The 18,510-nt window shown below is 43.7% G+C and overlaps 1 protein-coding gene across 1 annotated transcript; it reads left to right on the top strand.

The window, feature by feature from the left end:
- The first annotated feature begins 477 nt into the window (after nucleotides 1–477).
- LGALS3 (galectin 3) lies at nucleotides 478–16,999 on the top strand. Its single transcript, XM_007986749.3, has 6 exons — nucleotides 478–790; nucleotides 9,044–9,065; nucleotides 9,719–10,036; nucleotides 11,932–12,020; nucleotides 14,238–14,403; nucleotides 16,708–16,999. Exons 2-6 carry the CDS (start codon nucleotides 9,048–9,050, stop codon nucleotides 16,861–16,863), a joined length of 747 nt encoding a protein of 248 aa, XP_007984940.1. The 5' UTR covers nucleotides 478–790; nucleotides 9,044–9,047; the 3' UTR covers nucleotides 16,864–16,999.
- Nucleotides 17,000–18,510: the final 1,511 nt, after the last annotated feature.

Below are 18,510 nucleotides of genomic sequence, written 5' to 3' on the forward strand. Positions count from 1 at the left end.
TCCCTCTCCGGCCTCTTTTATTAGGGCACCGATCTCATTCATAAGGACCCTGCCCGTATGACCCAATCACTTCCCAAGGCCTCCACCTCCTAACACATCACCATGAGGGTTAGGATTTCAACATATGAACTTTGGCGGGATATAAACATTCAGACTATAGCACCCTGAGAGTAAAAATGAGATAATAATACTTATCTCTTTCTTCCAACAAAAAGATAAGGTGAAGTTAAAAGGAGGGTGTATATATAATGTGAATTTCCTGTGCAAAATGTGTTAAAGAGTTGTCTGATTAATTGCTTCATAAGGGAATTGCTTTGAGACTAGGCCTATTGATCTAGAATAAGTAGTCAATTTGTAGTCAGTTCCCTAGGCAATAGACATTGAAAAGGTTTTTGGTTTTGTATTCTACAAATAAAGTAACCTATTAATTGAATTCCCCTCAGTGAATTCTTCACTCAGGTGATTCTGGAGAGGGCGGGGGAGAGACGCGGCCGCAGCCCAGGCCCCCGGAGCGCCACGGAACCGAACGGTGGTGGCGGAGGGCGCGCCCTCAGCCCGCGCTCTGCCCGTCGGGAGCTTCCTGGTCGCCCCTGCGGCAGCGGCTCGGGGTGTCAGGCGGACGTGGGGCTCGCCCAGCAGGGTTCGGGGAGAGGCTGGGCTGGGCAAGGGAGCCGCCCCGCCTCGGGAGAGGCGGGCCGGGCGGGTCTGGGAGTATTTGAGGCTCGGAGCCACCGCCCCGCCGGCGCCCGCACCTCCTCGTTAGCAGCCGTCCGGAGCCAGCCAACCAGCGGTGAGCGGCGCGGGGCGCTGGGGACGCGGCTCCGGCCGGGCAGGGTTGAGGGCGCCCGGGCGCTGCTTGGGGCGCGGCTCGGAGGGGGTTCGGCTCCCCAGGACCAGGCCGGGGCGCGCGCGGAGAGCCCCACAGCCTGTGCTCTGCCCTCCGGGTGCGGGGCGGCGGGCCCGGGGCGGTCGCCTTTGATTCTCGAGGGCGCGGGCGCTCGGGAAAGGTTGGCAGCGCCTTCCGAGACCCACACACGTCCCCGCGGCGGCACGGGCCACCTGCGGAGCCTCGGGGGCTTCACCGCCGTCGCACCTCCGCCGGCTGCGCTCTGCGGCCCCGGAGTAAGCCCCATCCGGTGAAGAGCCGCGGTCTGGGCACCCCAGTCCTGCCAGGTCCCGCTGCGAGGGGAGGCGGAGGGACTCGCTCAGCAAACCAGACGGCCGCGCCAGTTTCTCTAACTGGGGTTGGGGCCGGGTCACCCTTCCCCAGAGCTCGGCCGCGGGGAAGCGAAGGGACTTCTGAGGACTGCATAGGGCGCCTCCCGGGACTCATAGCTTGGCTCGCCCGGCCCCTTTTGAGCATCAGCTGAGGCTGGACTCGGAGGAGATCTCTCTGTGGGGCGCGAATGAGTTCTTCCACGAGGACCAGCTGCGGCCGGGCTGCAGCCGCTCTCTGGTTGCTGATCCCACAGAAATGGTGCTCGCCCCATGGCCTGAGTGGGCATGACCCGGCTTAGCAAAGACTGCAAACTCTAAGCTTTTCCGAATCAAATGCCCCTCCCTGCCCAGACTGTCTGTGCCGAGGAAGTGTTGGGTGTGGCAGAATGTTGGTCCTATTGTGCAGAGCCCTAGCGGGGGACTCCCAAAACATGTTTGAGAGTTTATTCTGAATTATTGGGTGCTCACATAGAAACACTAAAACGATTGTCCTCTGAGAAGTAGGCGCTAAGGGCCAGGGAATCGGGGACGCATAGTGGAGACTGGGACTTAGGCTTCAGTCTTACCCTTCAAGTTAGCCATGCCGATTCCAGAGACTGCGGAATGTTTGTAAAGTGACTCTGGGAGTTGGGTTGCTGCACAATGAGGACACCTGGACCTCAGTGACCCAGGCTGTTTCTAGGATTCTGGGAAAGGAATGGGAGAAGGCTCAGTTAATTCTGAAGAAAATGAGGCTGATACAATGAACCACTTGGGTACAGAGCTTGAGAAGAAAAAGCTTTCGTCAGCTTCCAAAGTTCTGATTTGTTTACCTCAAGGTTTTTTGTTTTTGTTTTTTTTGTTTGTTTTTTTGAGACGCAGTTTCGCTCTTGTTGCCCAGGCTGGAGTGCAATGGCACGATCTCGGCTCACCGCAACCTCCACCTACCAGGTTCAAGCAATTCTCCTGCTTCAGCCTCCCGAGTAGCTGGGATTACGGGCATGCGCCACCATGCCCGGCTAATTTTGTATTTTTAGTGGTGGTGGTGGTGGGGGTGTCTCTCCATGTTGGTCAGGCTGGTCTCGAACTCCTGACCTCAGGTGACCCGCCCGCCTCGGCCTCCTAAAGTGCTGGGATTATAGGCGTGAGCCACTGCGCCTGGCCTACCTCAAGTTTATAAACATTTCATGCTAGGAAATTGTGTGTTTCCATGAAAGGTAAAGTTGAATAATGATCATTTACTTTTCTACAACAATAGTCTCCCTTTTAGACATTGACTCTCAAACCTTAGGGTAGGGTCTCTCATTCTAGGGATGATCATACCCCATCCTTGATCTTTGGGGGGTTTAAGCAGCTTCCTAAATTCATATTTAGAGGTGACATTTAAAATCAGCACTTAGTCCAGATTCTGGGGAGAACTTTGATGATGGTCCTTGAATATTTAGCACTTAGAAGTGCTAGGAGGATGCCTCACTAAGTTACGTAAGAAGCAGAAGAGGACGAGTACTGCCTGATGGATTGAACCTGAAAACTAGTTGTGTCCAAGTAGAATAGGTGTCTTGCTCTGTTAAGGGGTCTTTAATCTATGATAGTTTGCTGTGCTACAAATATGCATAGGTGCTTTATAAAGATTTTTCACTTAGTGAGGTCAAGAGGCTAATGCTGGTCTCATGTATAATTTAGGTACCTTTTTACATAGAACCTTCATTAGCCAGACTCTAAACCTTAACTGCAGCTGAGACCTATGTTCATGTAGTATGCCTTCAGAATCTCGTGTTGACCTTAAATGCCAAGTGACTTGTAAACTTATGTACTTGATACTTGCGGTAACTGATCTCAAACATAGCTCTTCTTTCCTGTCGTTTGGGACACAGGCTCCCACTCAAGAGTAGCTCCTTGTGTCTGGTGCCTGAGCTGATCTTCTCATTAAATTCTGAGTGGGTAACTTGAGAGCCAGGCTAGGCAGTGCTTGCTGTATACTTCCAGTTCGCTATTGACTAAGTGTCATGTGTTCTCTTTTGACCCCTGTTCAGCTTTTCCATAGCGGGAAAAAATCAGTCACTGAGAAGCAGAAAGTAACTCTACCTTCCTTGATGCCAGGGAGCTACGATGAGAAAGAAATCCTAGGAAAGGACCAGTTCCCTTTATTCCAACTTAGCATCACTGGATTTGTCTTTGGAAAATGGGCTTTCCTCAAGTCCTGCTCTGTGTTTCAGCAAGGACAGAAAGTAGACTGCCTCTTGTGCTACTTGAGGAGCAGTGTGGGGCAGTGCCTAGGGGCTCAGGAAATAGTCTTCTTTGCGTACAGGTCAGGGACCTTTATGAGCAGAAATTTCAGAAGTATTCCTGGGAACCCAGACAACCAGACTGATTGCTGAGTGGGCCTAGAATAGCATAGTGCGGCATATAGCTACTCTTTGTTAAAGGCAAAAGCTACCAGTTAACAACTGATTAAAATGGGCTGTATTCTAACTCATGTTTACATTCCTTATTCCAGAGCTACACTGAACTACTTACTGTAGGTGTTTACAAATGTGGAGACCCAGCTAGTATTTCTCTACTTTTAGTTTATTTTTTGAAGTGGTGTTTGTTTTTTTTTGTTTTTTTTTTTTCCCCCCTCTGACTCTTCAAAATTCTCTGATCCTGGAAACACCAGGATGGGGTTCACATATCTATAGTGTCTGTAGAGTGGGAGGATTTCTGACATTTGATTGTATGTCTCTCTCTGTAAACTACTCATCTGAAAAGAAAAAAGAAAAAATTTTCAGGCAAGTAAGGATGATATTTATCTGAATAGATGTCTTTTTTGTTTTCCTGGAAGTTTTGAGGTTAATAATCTTGATTTCAAAAGAGCATCAGTTATAATGCTTTTTTTTCCTTGAGATGGAGCCTCACACTGTCTTCCAGACTGGAGTGCAGTGGTGCCATCTTGGCTCACTGCAACCTCTGCCTCCCGGGTTCAAGCAATTCTCCTGCCTCAGCCTCCCTAGTAGCTGGGATTACAGGTGCCTGCCACCACAGCTGGCTAATTCTTTGTATTTTTAGTAGAGATGGGGTTTCACTATGTTGGCTAGGCTGGTCTTGAACTCCTGATCTCATGATCCTCCCGCCTTGGCCTCCCAAAGTGCTGGGATTACAGGCGTGAGCCACTGCGTCCGGCCTATAATGCTTTTCAAAAAAGAAATCTCATGGTTGGAAGTTGACATAATCAAAACGGTGCATACCCAATTTTTGGGAAAGTACACTTTATTGGTTAAAATGTGGTTATAATTAGCAAAGTGACTATACAAAATGGCATTCTTGTATTAAATATTCAATATTATTTTGTGCTTGAATGAATCACCCAGTTAGTTTTCTGACCAAAACACAATCCTTTTAAAATTTTGTTTACAATTTCAGTGTGTTATGTAGTTACGGATGAGTTAGTCAGAGAATTAATTTCCCAATGAAGTAATTAACACTTTCAAAGGACTGTACTTTAAAATTTCAAAGTGTGATATTTTCTATTGGTGTAGAATGAGCCTAAATAAGGAGTAAAAAGACACGAGCCCTACTCCTTGATCTGCCAACGACAGATGACTTTGGGCCACCATGTTCTCTCTCTGAGCCTCAGTTTCCTTATGGTGAGAACACAGGAGTCTCCCCCTTATTTTCAGGGGATGCATTCCAAGACCCCCTGTGGATGCCTCAAACCATGGATAGTACCAAACCCTATATATACTGTTTTTTTGATCTGATAACCAAGCCTGCTACTAAGTGACTTGTGGGTGGGTAGCATCTGCAGTGTGGATAGGCTGGACAAAGGGATGATTCATGTCCCAGGCTGGACAGCGAGATGGCAGGACAGTACAAGATTTCACCACAAAGATTGTCATTATAACTAAAATAGATAAGGTATGTGAACATGCTTTATAAGCTGAAAAGCACCACACAAATGCCAGGTTTTGTTCTAGTGGCCTTGTCTAATATGTCGAGACAGAATCTATACTGCCCTCTGAGGTGGTGTTGAAACAGTGGAAATGCAGTGAGATCTGCTTTGTTTCCCAAACTGGATTTGGTTAGATTGGAAAATAAACTAAACATGCTTGAGTGGAGGCTTTGAAAAGAATAAATATTAAATTATGGAAATGCCTTCTTTATTTGACTTTCTGGTTGGAATCAGCCTTTAAACACATCTTAATTTGAATAGAGTGATGTTAGGACCCTTTATAAAGCAAATTCAGGCTAGTTTGAACAATTGAAACTACCTTTTTGGTTTTGTGGAACCACGTGTGTACATTCGTGTAGGGATACACTGCTAACTGGCTAGATTGGCGGTCCTCAACTAGCCATGATTTTGCTCCCAGGGGATATTGGCAATGTCTGAAGACATTTTTTTCCCTTTTTTTGGTAGAGACTGGGGTTTCGCTATATTGCCCAGGCTGGTCTTGAACTCCTGGGCTCAAGCAGTATTCCCACCTCAGCCTCCCAAATGACTGGGATTACAGGTGTGAGCCACCTCACCCAGCCTGAAGACACTTGGTTGTCACAAGTTGGAGTGTGGTGTGCTGGAGTTCTGGCAGCATATGTAATGAAGCCAGCAATGCTGCTGAACATCCTACAGTGCACAGGACGGCGCCCCACAGCAAAGCATCTGACCTGAAGTGTCAGTGGTTCTGAGGTTTACAATAAGCTCCTGTGCAATGAGGACATTTAAAAGAAATCAAAATGTTGATAACATTATTGCTGGGTCTTTGATATGTTGCCTTAGGCTGGAAGAAGTATGTGTAATTAAAGGAACTAAGCTTTCTGCCCACCTAGAAGTTCAAGATTGTTTCCTACTGGCATCCAAAATGAGGGAGACTTTCTTTTCCTGAATTAAAAATTTTCATTTATTTTCCTTTTCTGTAACAACTCTTCTCTCAAGTTCCCCCTCCTGTAGCAACACAGTTTCTTATACAATAGTGTGGCAGCCTTTTGGGGAAGGAGGCACATGCAGAGGAGCTCACAACTTTTGCTTTAAAAAGCCAAGCACTACAGGATGTAAAAAGTAAATGAAAGATGCAGTAACCTCTGGAGTCAGACTTCCCTGTCAAGCTGCCAGCAGTTCCCTAGGTTGGAAAATGGGCATGGTCATAACCTAACAACTTCTGAATAGGTTTCAGAATGACCATGTTCAAAAAGAGATGTGTGGCTGGATGTGGTGGCTCATGCCTGTAATCCTAGCACGTTGGGAGGCTGAGGTAGGAAGATCACTTGAACCCAGCAGTTTGAGACCAGCCTGGGCAACATAGTGAGACCCCGTGTCTACGAAAAAAATAACTTAGCTGGGTGTGGTGTTGTGTGCCTGTAGTCCCAGTTACTTGGGAGGCTGAGGTGGGAGGATCACATGAGCCTGGGAGGTGGAGGCTGCAGTGAGCCCTGATATCATGTCACTGCACTCCGGCCTCTGCAACACAAGACCCTGTCTCAAAAAAAAAAAAAAAAAAAAAAAAAAAGTGCAAAAATATTTTAGTCAAAGGTAATGTCTGACTATAATATAAATAATAGCAGTATAGTACAGGATGAGCATCCCCAGAGCAGAAATCTGAAATGCTCCAAAATCCCAAACTTTTTGCATGTCTGCATGATGCTCAGAGGTAATGTTCTAAAGAAATGCTCACTGGAGGTCTTGGATTTTGGCTCTTCAGATTAGGGATGCCTAACTGGGTATATGGACATATTCCAAAATCTAAAAAAAAAAGGAAATCAGAAACACTTCTGGTCCTATTTCAAATAAGGGATACTCAACCTGTATAAAATATCCAGTGTGTGTAAATGAAGCATGTTAAGCCCTAGGAGGAGCTCTGCCTGTTCGAGTTTTACCAAAAAATGTAATATTTTGTGCTTTTTTTTTTTTTTTTTTGAGACGAGGTCTCGCTTTGTCACTCAGGCTGGAGTGCAGTGGTGCAATCACACCTCAGTGCAGCCTTGACCTCCTAGGCTGAAATGATCCTCCCACTTCAGCCCCTCAAGTAGCTGGGACCACAGGCTGCACCACCACACCTGGCTAATTTTTGTATTTTTCATAGAGACAGGGTTTTGCCATATTGTCCAGGCTAGTCTTGAACTCTTGGGTGGATTGCTCAAGCAATCCACCCACCTTAGCCTCCCAACGTGCTGGGATTACAGGCATGAGCCATGTCCAGCCAATATCTTGCATTTGAATCAAGTAGTGGACATTTGTTGGATCCCTTGGGGCGACGTCATTTCTAAAAGTGATTGCGTAAATATCACAGGTGGGCAATCAAGAAGGATATTCTGGTTGTTTCAAGGTCCAGGTAATTCAGGCCATGGCACAGGTGATCCTGAGCTTAGGAAGAACTCACCCATGCCTCAGGGGCCCAGCCGCCCTCCTCCCCTCACAGCTGGAGCACCTGCAACAGCTGTGAAGCATCTTGTGCTTTAGGAGCCTTGACATGGGAAGGAACAGGAGAAAGCAGGATTGATGTCTCCAGACCACCCCTTGTGGCAGCTCTGGGCAAGGCAAACCCTCTTTGGTAGCCTCTTACACCCGAATATTTTTTTCCTTCACGTTGCCTGAATTTTTTCACCTTAGTTTGTTGTACTGCCAAAGATTTTATTTGGAATAACAAGTACCTTTTAAAAAAAAAAGCACATACAAACTTCAGCTGCCCTTTGAGGCTTAGCTCCAACAGCACCTTTCTTTTCCTTCTTAGAAGTAAGCTTTCTGCGTTTGAATTCCTACAGCACACATTCTGACTCATAACATTCGTGACTTGTTATTTCACATTTCCATGGATGCATCTCATCTGCCTTGCTGGACTGTGGGCCCTTTGGCTTTCTTTTGTTTTAATTCTTAATCTTTATGGGTACATAGCAGGTATATATATTTATGGGGTACATAAAGATGTTTTGACACAGGTATGCAGTGCATGATAATCACATCATGGAAAATGGGGTATTCATATTCTCCTTTATTTGTGTTACAAACAATCCAAGTATACTTTTAGTTATTTTCAAATGTACAATGAAATTATTGACTATAGTCACCCTGTTGTGCTGTCAAATATCAGGCCTTATTCATTCATTATAACTATTTTTGTCACCCATTAACTATCCTCACCTCCCTCCCACCCACCCACCCCCACTACCTTTCCCAGCCTCTGGTAACCATCCTTCTACTCTATACCTCTGTGGGCTCAACTGTTTTGAGTTTTAGATCCCATGGCCCCTTTGACCATGCAGATCATGGCCTATTCATCTTCGCACCTAGACAGGAGCCTGCGCAGTGCCTGGCCAAGAGCAGGCATAAGTGTGTGCAAATAGAGGAATAAATAACAGGGCAGCAACTATGTCTGGAGGTCATTGTCTTTCCTGTCTCAGTGGGAATCAATCACTGCTGATCTTCAAAAACCCTGAGGAGGGGATGGGGCAGTTAGTGGGGACAGAGGGCAGATGGGCAAGATGAACACACCAAACCCTTTATAAGGGGTAAGGAAGGAAGGTGAAGAAGAACCAAAGAGAAACCATGACCGTTTACATTTTTCACCTGGGAAAGGGACAGGACCTTTTCTTCCTCCCTGCCTCCTCCTCCCTTATGCATTGTATGGCCTCTTGGTCTCAGGATTCAGAGCACAGGCTAGTGTGATGGAAGTTTAAACTTGTGAGTTATATTTAACTCACAATCTAGCTGGAAAGCATCCCTGCCCCTTGAAGAGATGTTTTGTGGTCCCACACTACTGACTTAGGCATAATGCCTAGAGATTGACTAGAACTGCACAATGATCTAGTGGTGAGGTTCAATTTAATGGAAATCGGTGAAAGCTTTCAGGATCAAATGATAACCTTTGTCTCTTTCTTTCAGGAAAATGGCAGACAATTTTTCGGTAAGTGTTTATGCCCGTTTCTTACCCTCGATCAACTCCACATAGTTGAGGGTTGGGGGTTTTGTTTTTACCATGACTTTCCCTTTTCACTCTCCCACTGCGTGGCTTCCCCTGGACTCATTTGTCCAACGAGGGCTTGTGAGCTGGAGCCTTGTTTTTCCAGCAGCAGATTTGGGAAGAAAGCCAGGCAGAGCGAGGCCTGGGACTCACTCACAGTAACCCTTTCACCAAAAGGCCCAGGGTGGAAGGGAGTGGACTCTGCTGGCAGGAGCTGAGAAATCCTCTGAGTAGCGGGAAGCGCGGTACAGTCTGGGCATTCTGATGTTTGTGATTGTTTTTCTCACAGTGATTAAAAAATATGTGCTGTAAATAGAGGAGCGCTAGCTCTTGACTTGGGCTAATTATGAAAATGCAGCCCTCCCTGATCTGAGACGTTGGGAGGCAAGAACAAAGTGAAAAAGCATATGTAACCCCAACGTCTAATTTTAGTCTTAGACACTCAAAACTATTAACAAGTGGAAAAAGTATAATGATATGCATGTAATGCCTTTGCCATATTCCTCTCCTTCTTAGATCACATATTCCTATTTCTCTGAAAATTCTGCTTTTGAGAATGCTTTCTGTCCTGTAATTGTTTATGTCTTTCTTTACAGCTCCATGATGCCTTATCTGGGTCTGGAAACCCAAACCCTCAAGGATGGCCTGGCCCATGGGGGAACCAGCCTGCTGGGGCAGGGGGCTACCCAGGGGCCTCCTATCCTGGGGCCTACCCCGGGCAGGCACCCCCAGGGGTTTATCCTGGACAGGCACCTCCAGGCGCCTACCCTGGAGCACCTGGAGCTTATTCCGGAGCATCTGGAGTCTACCCAGGGCCACCCAGTGGCGCTGGGGCCTACCCATCTCCTGGACAGCCAAGTGCTCCTGGAGCCTACCCTGCCACTGGCCCCTATGGCGCCCCTGCTGGGCCACTGGTGAGATGGCATTCCTCCTTTCATGTACTTGGCATGCAGAGGGCTTCAGGGAGACCCTGAGCTTTAAACCTGCTGTGACAGCCACTTCTCAAGGGCCAGCCATGGGCGTATGTTGGTAGAGTTGAAAAATTAAGTGTTCATGTTGAGCTTATTGTGTGTGGTTAGTATAAACAGAAGGTAATGAGTATTTTGAAGGCACAGATAAAGCTGCTTATGAATATAAACCAAAATTGTAGTAATGGAGAACATTTTGGTTATTATTAACACTTACTGAGTACATGTCAATAATATGCATCTACATGGATGATCTAATTTAACCCCATTACCACCCTATAAGATACTGTTAATAATCCCATTTCACACGTGGGGATATGGGGCAATACAGAAGTGATATAATTTGTCCAGGGTCATTGAGCAAACAGGTAGAGGAACCAGGGTAATCTGGTTTTGAAAAACCTTCTAAAGATAATTTTGTGATCTAAGGGTTGAATTTTCATGCAAATTAAAATATGTCTTAGCAAGTGAATTCTAAATGTAAAACATAACTCCATGGGGGATCCAGATACATCTCAGCCACAGGATCCTTCCTTTCCAGATTTATAGTCTAGTTAGATGATAAAACATATAATAAATATGAGGAAAGATCTAAGTACCAGTGTGGGATTAGACCATTTCAGAACTCTGCAGAAGATGGCACAAGATAGCATTGTCTCCTTTTAGGTCGGTTTAGAGTAGAAAGACTTGGGGGAGTGGGTGGCATTGAGATGGGCTTATACCAGAGATGGTTAGTCAGTTGCAGAGAGAGGGGGACATGAAGGCTGTGGAAAGGAACAGGCAGATGTAAGAGAGATGACAGAGGAAGAACCCCCAGAACCTACTGATTATGTCTTAGAAGTCATAGAGGACTCTGACTTTTCAAGGCTGAGCAATTAGAGCCATCAGCAAAGCTTTAGCCCAAACTGGGAACTCATGAAGGGGAACTGATGGGGGAGGGGGAGGGAAGACCATTCTAGTTCACACTTGTTGAATTTGAGGCACTAGCAGCAAATGCAGGTGGGAAGAAGTAAAGTACTAATACACATCAGGACTAGAAAGAAAAGATTTGGATAGGCTGGCTGTGGTGGCTCATGCCTATAATCCCACCACTGTGGGAGGCTGAGGCAGGAGGATCACTTGAGTCCAAGAGGTCGGGGCTGCAGTGAGCTATGATCACACCACTGCACTCCATCCTCAACAACAGAGACCTGGATTTTTGAAACCTTGTCTCAAAAAATGAAAAGCTTGGGGTGATAGTTAAACCCAGAGGGAAGCCTTAAAAAGGGAAAGAAAAGAGGGCATAAATAAATAGAGCTTTGGGGATATTCACAGTACCTTGAATGTAAATGGTCAATAAACATTTGTGGAATGAACCTCAGTTTTAACAGTGTTCATTCTATAAATATTGAGTATCTGCCACGTGCAAAGCACTCTGCTGGAGCCATATGAGTACAGACCATATGAGAACCCACAAGCCCAGTATGTGATATGCTGCTTGCCTCCAGGAAGCAGAATAACCACAGTGAAGCAAGTTACATGACAGGGCCTTAAGAGTGATACAAAAATGTTGATGTTGATCACAAGATCTAGCTTAAGCCTTTCCAAAAAATAGCCAACATGAATGAGTAGATTGGGATGGCCATAGTAATGAGACTTACTGATGGCTTTCTTTTCAATTATTTGTACATGTAAGGAGCCTTATCTCTTTGGCCCCTGGGCAAAGTGGCCTGAGAGTCTGGACAGATGGCATATACTAGAGTTATGTGTTTTTCACACATATTAATAATAATGGAACTTCAGCAACATCATTTTCTTTCCCTAAAGAAAATTGACTCATATATGTACTTGTTCATTCCCAGTCTGTGCCTTATAACATGCCTTTGCCTGGAGGAGTGGTGCCTCGCATGCTGATAACAATTCTGGGCACGGTGAAGCCTAATGCAAACAGGTAAGGAGAGCAAAATTAACAAGCCTACCCTATTTGTAGACTAGTTTTTGAATAAAGAATGGCCTATTTTGATTTTTTTTTCTTGCCCTTATGGTGCTATTTTTGAATTTTAATAAAATTTTTAAAAACTACATTTAGAATCTTGGCTATACCATCATATAGGATTATCCCATAAATCCATACATATTCCCATATAATTTTGCTAAGCATCGGGGCACTCATAGTAAATGGTAACACACCTTATTCTATACTTTGATACGTATTATGTCAGCTAATCTCCATGGTTGAAGGCAGGATAAGGAATATTGCTTTCCCCTTTTTATAGACAAAACTGAGGCTCAGGTTCTACAGATGATCAGTGGCAGGCCTGGGAACCCGTCTTTTGAGTAGATACTATTTGCTTATGGGTTTGAAGAGATTCTTCAAGTTAAAAACTTCATCATAATAAATCAACCTTTGCTATTGGAAGTGGTTTGATTGATGAGGTGGGCTAGGATGGGGTGAGGCTTTATTTAGGAAAATACATGCTAATTATGGCTGTCCTGGGCCACTTGGCCCTGGTTGTCACCACTGGTTATGTAGTATTTACATACTATACAAAGAAGCTGGCCATGTCCTGAAACCATCCAGGATGCTTGTGCCTGAGGTTAGTGGAAGTATCTCTAGGTCTTAGGAACAGTACCTAAATGGTACAAATTCAAGCCATGTACACAGGTTTATGCAAGAATCCATAAACAGTCTCAGTGTCTGTCACCTTGCTCCACATCCTGCCATCAAGAGATGGACTTCACTTCTGATCTGATAATTCCACATTGAAATGCTCATTCGCTCCACCTCAGCCAGCCTCCCCTGTTTCTGCAATGGTAGTCACTATCCTAAGCCAACCCATCTTTCCACACAGCCTAGACAATTTCTGTAAGCACAGAACTTCCCCATACAATAATGCCCGTCTCATAGCAAATTACAAAATATATATATCCTCTATGTCCTCATCCATATTTCCTCCCAACATCACATAGAACCCAGCACATCTTATCTTGTGCACACAGCACTCATGATTTATTAAATATCTGCTCTCCTCCTCCCACAACCCCTAATGTACACTGAATACCCAGTGTGGTATCCTTGTCTTGTTAGAGTCATTTCACTGGAAAGTTTAGTTCTAATAATGCTAGAGATGTAGACTGAGACTGGCAGATCAAAACTAATTCTGGTTGAAATGGTTAATGGTAGTAAACTAAAAAAAACTTGCTTAGTCCTGCAAATTCTATATGATGAACTGCATAGAAAAAAAAAGTGCTTAAGGTGACAGAGATGACAACATTGTATATTTAGTCAAATACAAATTCTATTGCTGTTTTTTCCTTACAAATTTAATCACTGGAAGATCATTTGTGGTTGAATGTGACTTTTACTGGGTGAATCAAAATACAGAGAATCTTTGTTAGTTGGTCTCGAGTGCAGACCTGGCTTTAAAATAAGAATACCTACTGATGATTCTGGTGTTACTGCTCTATAGAGCACACTTTGAGAAACTCAGGGATGGGGTTAGTCAAAGAGGACTTGTGTTTGCATTAACATCCAGGGAGAAGGAACAGGGTCAAAAAGCTAAACTAGCAATTTCATTGGTTCCAGCTCACATCATAGAATGTTTACTACATTTACTATCATGACTTTACAACTTAGCAACAAGATATTGAATATTAACTACCTTATCTCATCCTTGCTGTTTTAGAGGAACTAGGGCTTCTGGTTAATTACGAGGAAGCCACGCATTTGATGGCTGTTAACTATATAGCTGGCTTGCCTTTACCAGGGATTGAAAGCAAACTGGAAGAGCAGGAAAGAGATAACCATTATCTATAGTAAGGGATAAAGTATCCTCAGAGTGGCTCTAAACCTCTGTAAGAAAACCTCGAAGGGTTTTCATGAGTCTGTAAAGGAGGCATTACAGATGAATGGAAATATGATCGAAGACAATGAGGCAAAAAAATTCAACATATATTGTCTTGCTTACCTTTAGATTTTATGATAGTACATAGAATATCAGGCGTAGGATACTTTCCAGTTTGAACCCATTCTGATTTGCTTTCTGTTCAGAAAAATTTCCTAGGTACTGTATTATGAAATTATTTGCTTTTTAGAAAATTATATTCTTTACTTCGTGTAGATATACAGTTTTAATCATTTTAATAACTGGTCTTTGGTTTAAAACAGAATTGCTTTAGATTTCAAGAGAAGGAATGATGTTGCCTTCCACTTTAACCCACGCTTCAATGAGAACAACAGGAGAGTCATTGTTTGCAATACAAAGCTGGATAATAACTGGGGAAGGGAAGAAAGACAGTCGGTTTTCCCATTTGAAAGTGGGAAACCATTCAAAGTAAGTTACTGCTACTATTATATATTGATAATGTGCATTTCTCATGAGAAATCACTCTAAAACCACAAAGCACTTGAAGTGAGTTTTCATCACCTGTCCTAAGGTGCCTAACCAGTGTATCTTCTCCCTGCCCAGGGGACCAGGCTCAGCAGGCTGAGAACATGGCCAGGAGTGGCACACTCCGCACTTCTTTCAGGCACCTCACCAGCATCACTGCTGCCACCCTTCTGAGTTTAAGCCTTTCTAGAGATGAAAAGAATATAATCTTTAACAAAAAAGGCAAAAGTCTTTATGGTACAGTTGTACTGCAACTTTGTTGCTTAAAACAATACAGTTGGGCTGGGTGCTGTGGCTCACGCCTGTAATCTCAGCACTTTGGGAGGCTGAGGTGGGTGGATCACAAGGTCAGGAGATCGAGACCATCCTGGCTAACACGGTGACATCCTGTCTCTACTGAAAATACAAAAAATTAGCCGGGTGTGGTGGCAGGCACCTGTGGTCCCAGCTACTTGGGAGGCTGAGTCAGGAGAATGGCGCAAACCCGGGAGGCGGAGCTTACAGTGAGCTGAGATCAGATCGTGCCACTGCACTCCAGCCTGGGTGACAGAGTGAGACTCCGTCTCAAAAAAAAAAAAAAAAAAAAAAAAAAAAAAAAAAAAAAAGTTGGCATAGAGATCAAAACTAAATGTTTTTTATTCTAAAATTAAAGTTTTATGAAAAGTTTATAAATTTTAAAATTAACAAGGTTTCCTTTCCTTTACTCCTTCCCCCATCCTTACAAAGGTTGCAATTTGATGAGTATCTTCCTAGTGTTTTCTGACATACAGCACGCTTTTTATTTGTAAGCACTGCTTCAACAAATATTAGGTCCACAGCATTGAGTTAGGGTTGACTATAGAGTGGTAAATAAAACAGCTGGACTGTAAACTCTTCAACAACAGGGACAAATAAGGACCATAGTCTACATTTGGTGGACATCTTTTCATATCAGAATATTGTTACTTAATAGCATTTTTTTTTTTTTTTTTTTTGAGATGGAGTCTTGCTCTGTCGCCAGGCTAGAGTACAGTGGCACGATCTTAGCTCACTGCAACCTCTGCCTCTCAGGTTCAAGTGATTCTCCTGACTCAGCCTCCCGAGTAGTTGGGATTATAGGCGTGTGCTACCATGCCCAGCTAACTTTTGTATTTTTAGTAGTGATGGAATTTCACTGTGTTGACCAGGATGGTCTCGACCTCTGGACCTCGTGATCCACCCACCTTGGCTTCCCTAAGTGCTGGGATTACAGGCATGAGCTACCACGCCCGGCCAATAGTATTTCATTTTTAGATGTGATAATTTAACTAGTACCCCACTGATATAAATTTACAGAATAGAAACACTCCAACCTGGAAATGTTTTACTAAAATACTGTAATAACTATCCTTACAAATATTTTCTTCCTAGAAGCAAATCTTCTAGAAATCTTTGCTTTAAATATATATGTTTACAATTTAGATATTATCAAATTTCTGCCTCCAAAAAGATGTAGGAATGAACATCCACTAACTATTGGAAGAGTAGATTTCTCCTACCCTTGCCAAAACTGATTATCACTAATCTTTACAACATTTGCCAAAAGAATCCTACTTTTGTGTTTTTCTTTTAGGTGTTTTAGGCCATACCAGAACTTTTGGTTGTTTTGAGACAGAGTTTCACACTGCCACTCAGTCTGGAGTACAGTGGCACAATCACAGCTCATTGCAGCCTGTCAACCTCCCAGGCTCAAATGATCCTCCCACTTGAGCCTCCTTAGTAGCCGAGACTACAGATGTATGCCACCCACGCCTGGCTAATTTTTTTATTTTTTTTTGTAGAGATGGGATTTCACCATGTTGCCTGGGCTGGTCTCAAACTCCTGGGCTCAAGAGATCTGCCCACGCCTTTGCTTCCCAAAGTGTTGGGATTACAGGCGTGAGCCACCACACCCAGGCTCTTTTAAGTTTTTATGCAGGCAAATCCTTAGCCTTCACCTTTATGGCTTCACTTATATATCCTTGTAATAAATTTGTTGCTTTAAAAAAAAATCTGAATAACTTGGAATTTTTGCTGTAAATTACTTTCTCTGGATCTTAACTGGTCCCACGAATGATAAGGATGAAATGTTGGACATCCTGAGTTCAGGCCAGACTGGTTTGAAATTACTTTCAGTTGACAAAAAATTGTTTCTATCATGTACATGAAACATGTATATATTGTAGAATGGCTAAATCCAGCTGACATATGCATTACCTCATGTAATAGTTTACATATATGCCATTTCAGATACAAGTACTGGTTGAATCTGACCACTTCAAGGTTGCGGTGAATGATGCTCACTTGTTGCAGTACAATCATCGGGTTAAACAGCTCAATGAAATCAGCCAACTGGGAATTTCTGGTGACATAGACCTTACCAATGCTTCATACACCATGATATAATCTGAAAGGGGCAGATTAAAAAAAAAAAAATCTAAACCTTACATGTGTAAAGGCTTTATGTTCACTGTGAGTGAAAATTTTTACATTCATCAATATCCTTCTTGTAAGTCATCTACTTAATAAATATTATAGTGAATTACCTGTCTCAATATGTCATTTAATTGGAGTGGTTTATTCTCGATAACGTGCAATGGAAAAAATATGCAGCAATATTAATACTGCATTGGGGCCTCAAGGTTTCCTATACTTGTTAAAATCTTTTTCTTAAGGAGAGAAAGTAAATACTACCTCAAGATTCTCTCTTCCAGAATTTCATAAAAATCAGATGTTTCAAGGAAATTATTCTCTCATTTTCTTAAGGAAATATGTTCAGGAAATGAGAATAGCATTAAGAAAAAGTTTACCTATAGATGACCTATAGACAATTATTGTTAGGATTCTGGTATATTTCTTGACTGCTTTTTAATCCTATTTCTCCTTCTAAACTATAGTTTGCTGCTTTCAGATCAGTAATTTAATACCAATAAAGGAACATCTCCCTGGTTTTTATGAAATCTCTTACAGAGAAAAAAGGTATCTTATATAGTCAGTTTTCAAAATTTAATTGTTCCCATCGTCAACATTCTTACCCATGCCTTTCTACCCTTATTAGCAGCAAGCCCAAAGATTAATAAAATTCCAAAACTAGGATATGGCAAAACCACTTCATCTTATAGAAGACCAAAATTTTTTTTTTTTTTTTGAGATTGAGTCTCGCTCTGTCACCCAGGCTGGAGTGCAGTGGCGTGATCTCAGCTCACTGCAACCTCTGCCTCCTGAGTTCAAGCAATTCTCTGCCTCAGCCTCCTGAGTAGCTGGGATTACAGGTGCCCGCCACCATGCCCCGCTAATTTTTGTATTTTTAGTAGAGACGGGGTTTCACCATTTTGGCCAGGCTGATCTTGAACTCCTGACATCATGAACCACCTGCCTTGGCCTCCCAAAGTGCTGGAATTACAGGTGCCCACCACCAAGCCACGCTAATTTTTGTATTTTTAGTAGAGACGGGGTTTCACTATCTTGGCCAGGCTGATCTTGAACTCCTGACATCATGATCCACCTGCCTTGGCCCAAAGTGCTGGGATTACAGGCGTGAGCCACCACACCAGGCCCAAAATATTTTATACAATACTACCTTTTCACATCTGTTAAATTAGTAATTGTCACAGGTTGGGTTTCCCAGGAAGCGGAGAGATTAGATCTCAAGAGGCTTGTGAGGGAGTGTACTTGCAATCAGTACATGCGGGGATGGGAAAGACATGATTGGGTTGAGGGAGAAGTTGAGCAGCAATAACTTAGCCTACCCTACAGGAGTTCTGAAGCTGGGGTTCTCCTTCAGAGCTGCAAGGCGGCCAGGCCTTTTTATACCCCCACTTTGATCAGTCACTGACTATAGGACAGCTGGGAAAGAGAATGTGACCTGAGATAACATGGCTCTCTTCAGCTGACACAGCACAGTCCTCACAAGGGATGTCAGCTGAGGGCTGCTGCCAGCAGCACTTCCTGCAGCTCAAGGAGTAAGTCCTCTATTGCTAAAGAGGGATGTGGGCAGCATATCATAGCATATTTCAAAAAATTCCTTACCCTAACATTTGGGTCTTGACTTCT

Source organism: Chlorocebus sabaeus, chromosome 24, assembly GCF_047675955.1.
Source record: "Chlorocebus sabaeus isolate Y175 chromosome 24, mChlSab1.0.hap1, whole genome shotgun sequence".
NCBI lineage: Eukaryota > Metazoa > Chordata > Mammalia > Primates > Cercopithecidae > Chlorocebus > Chlorocebus sabaeus.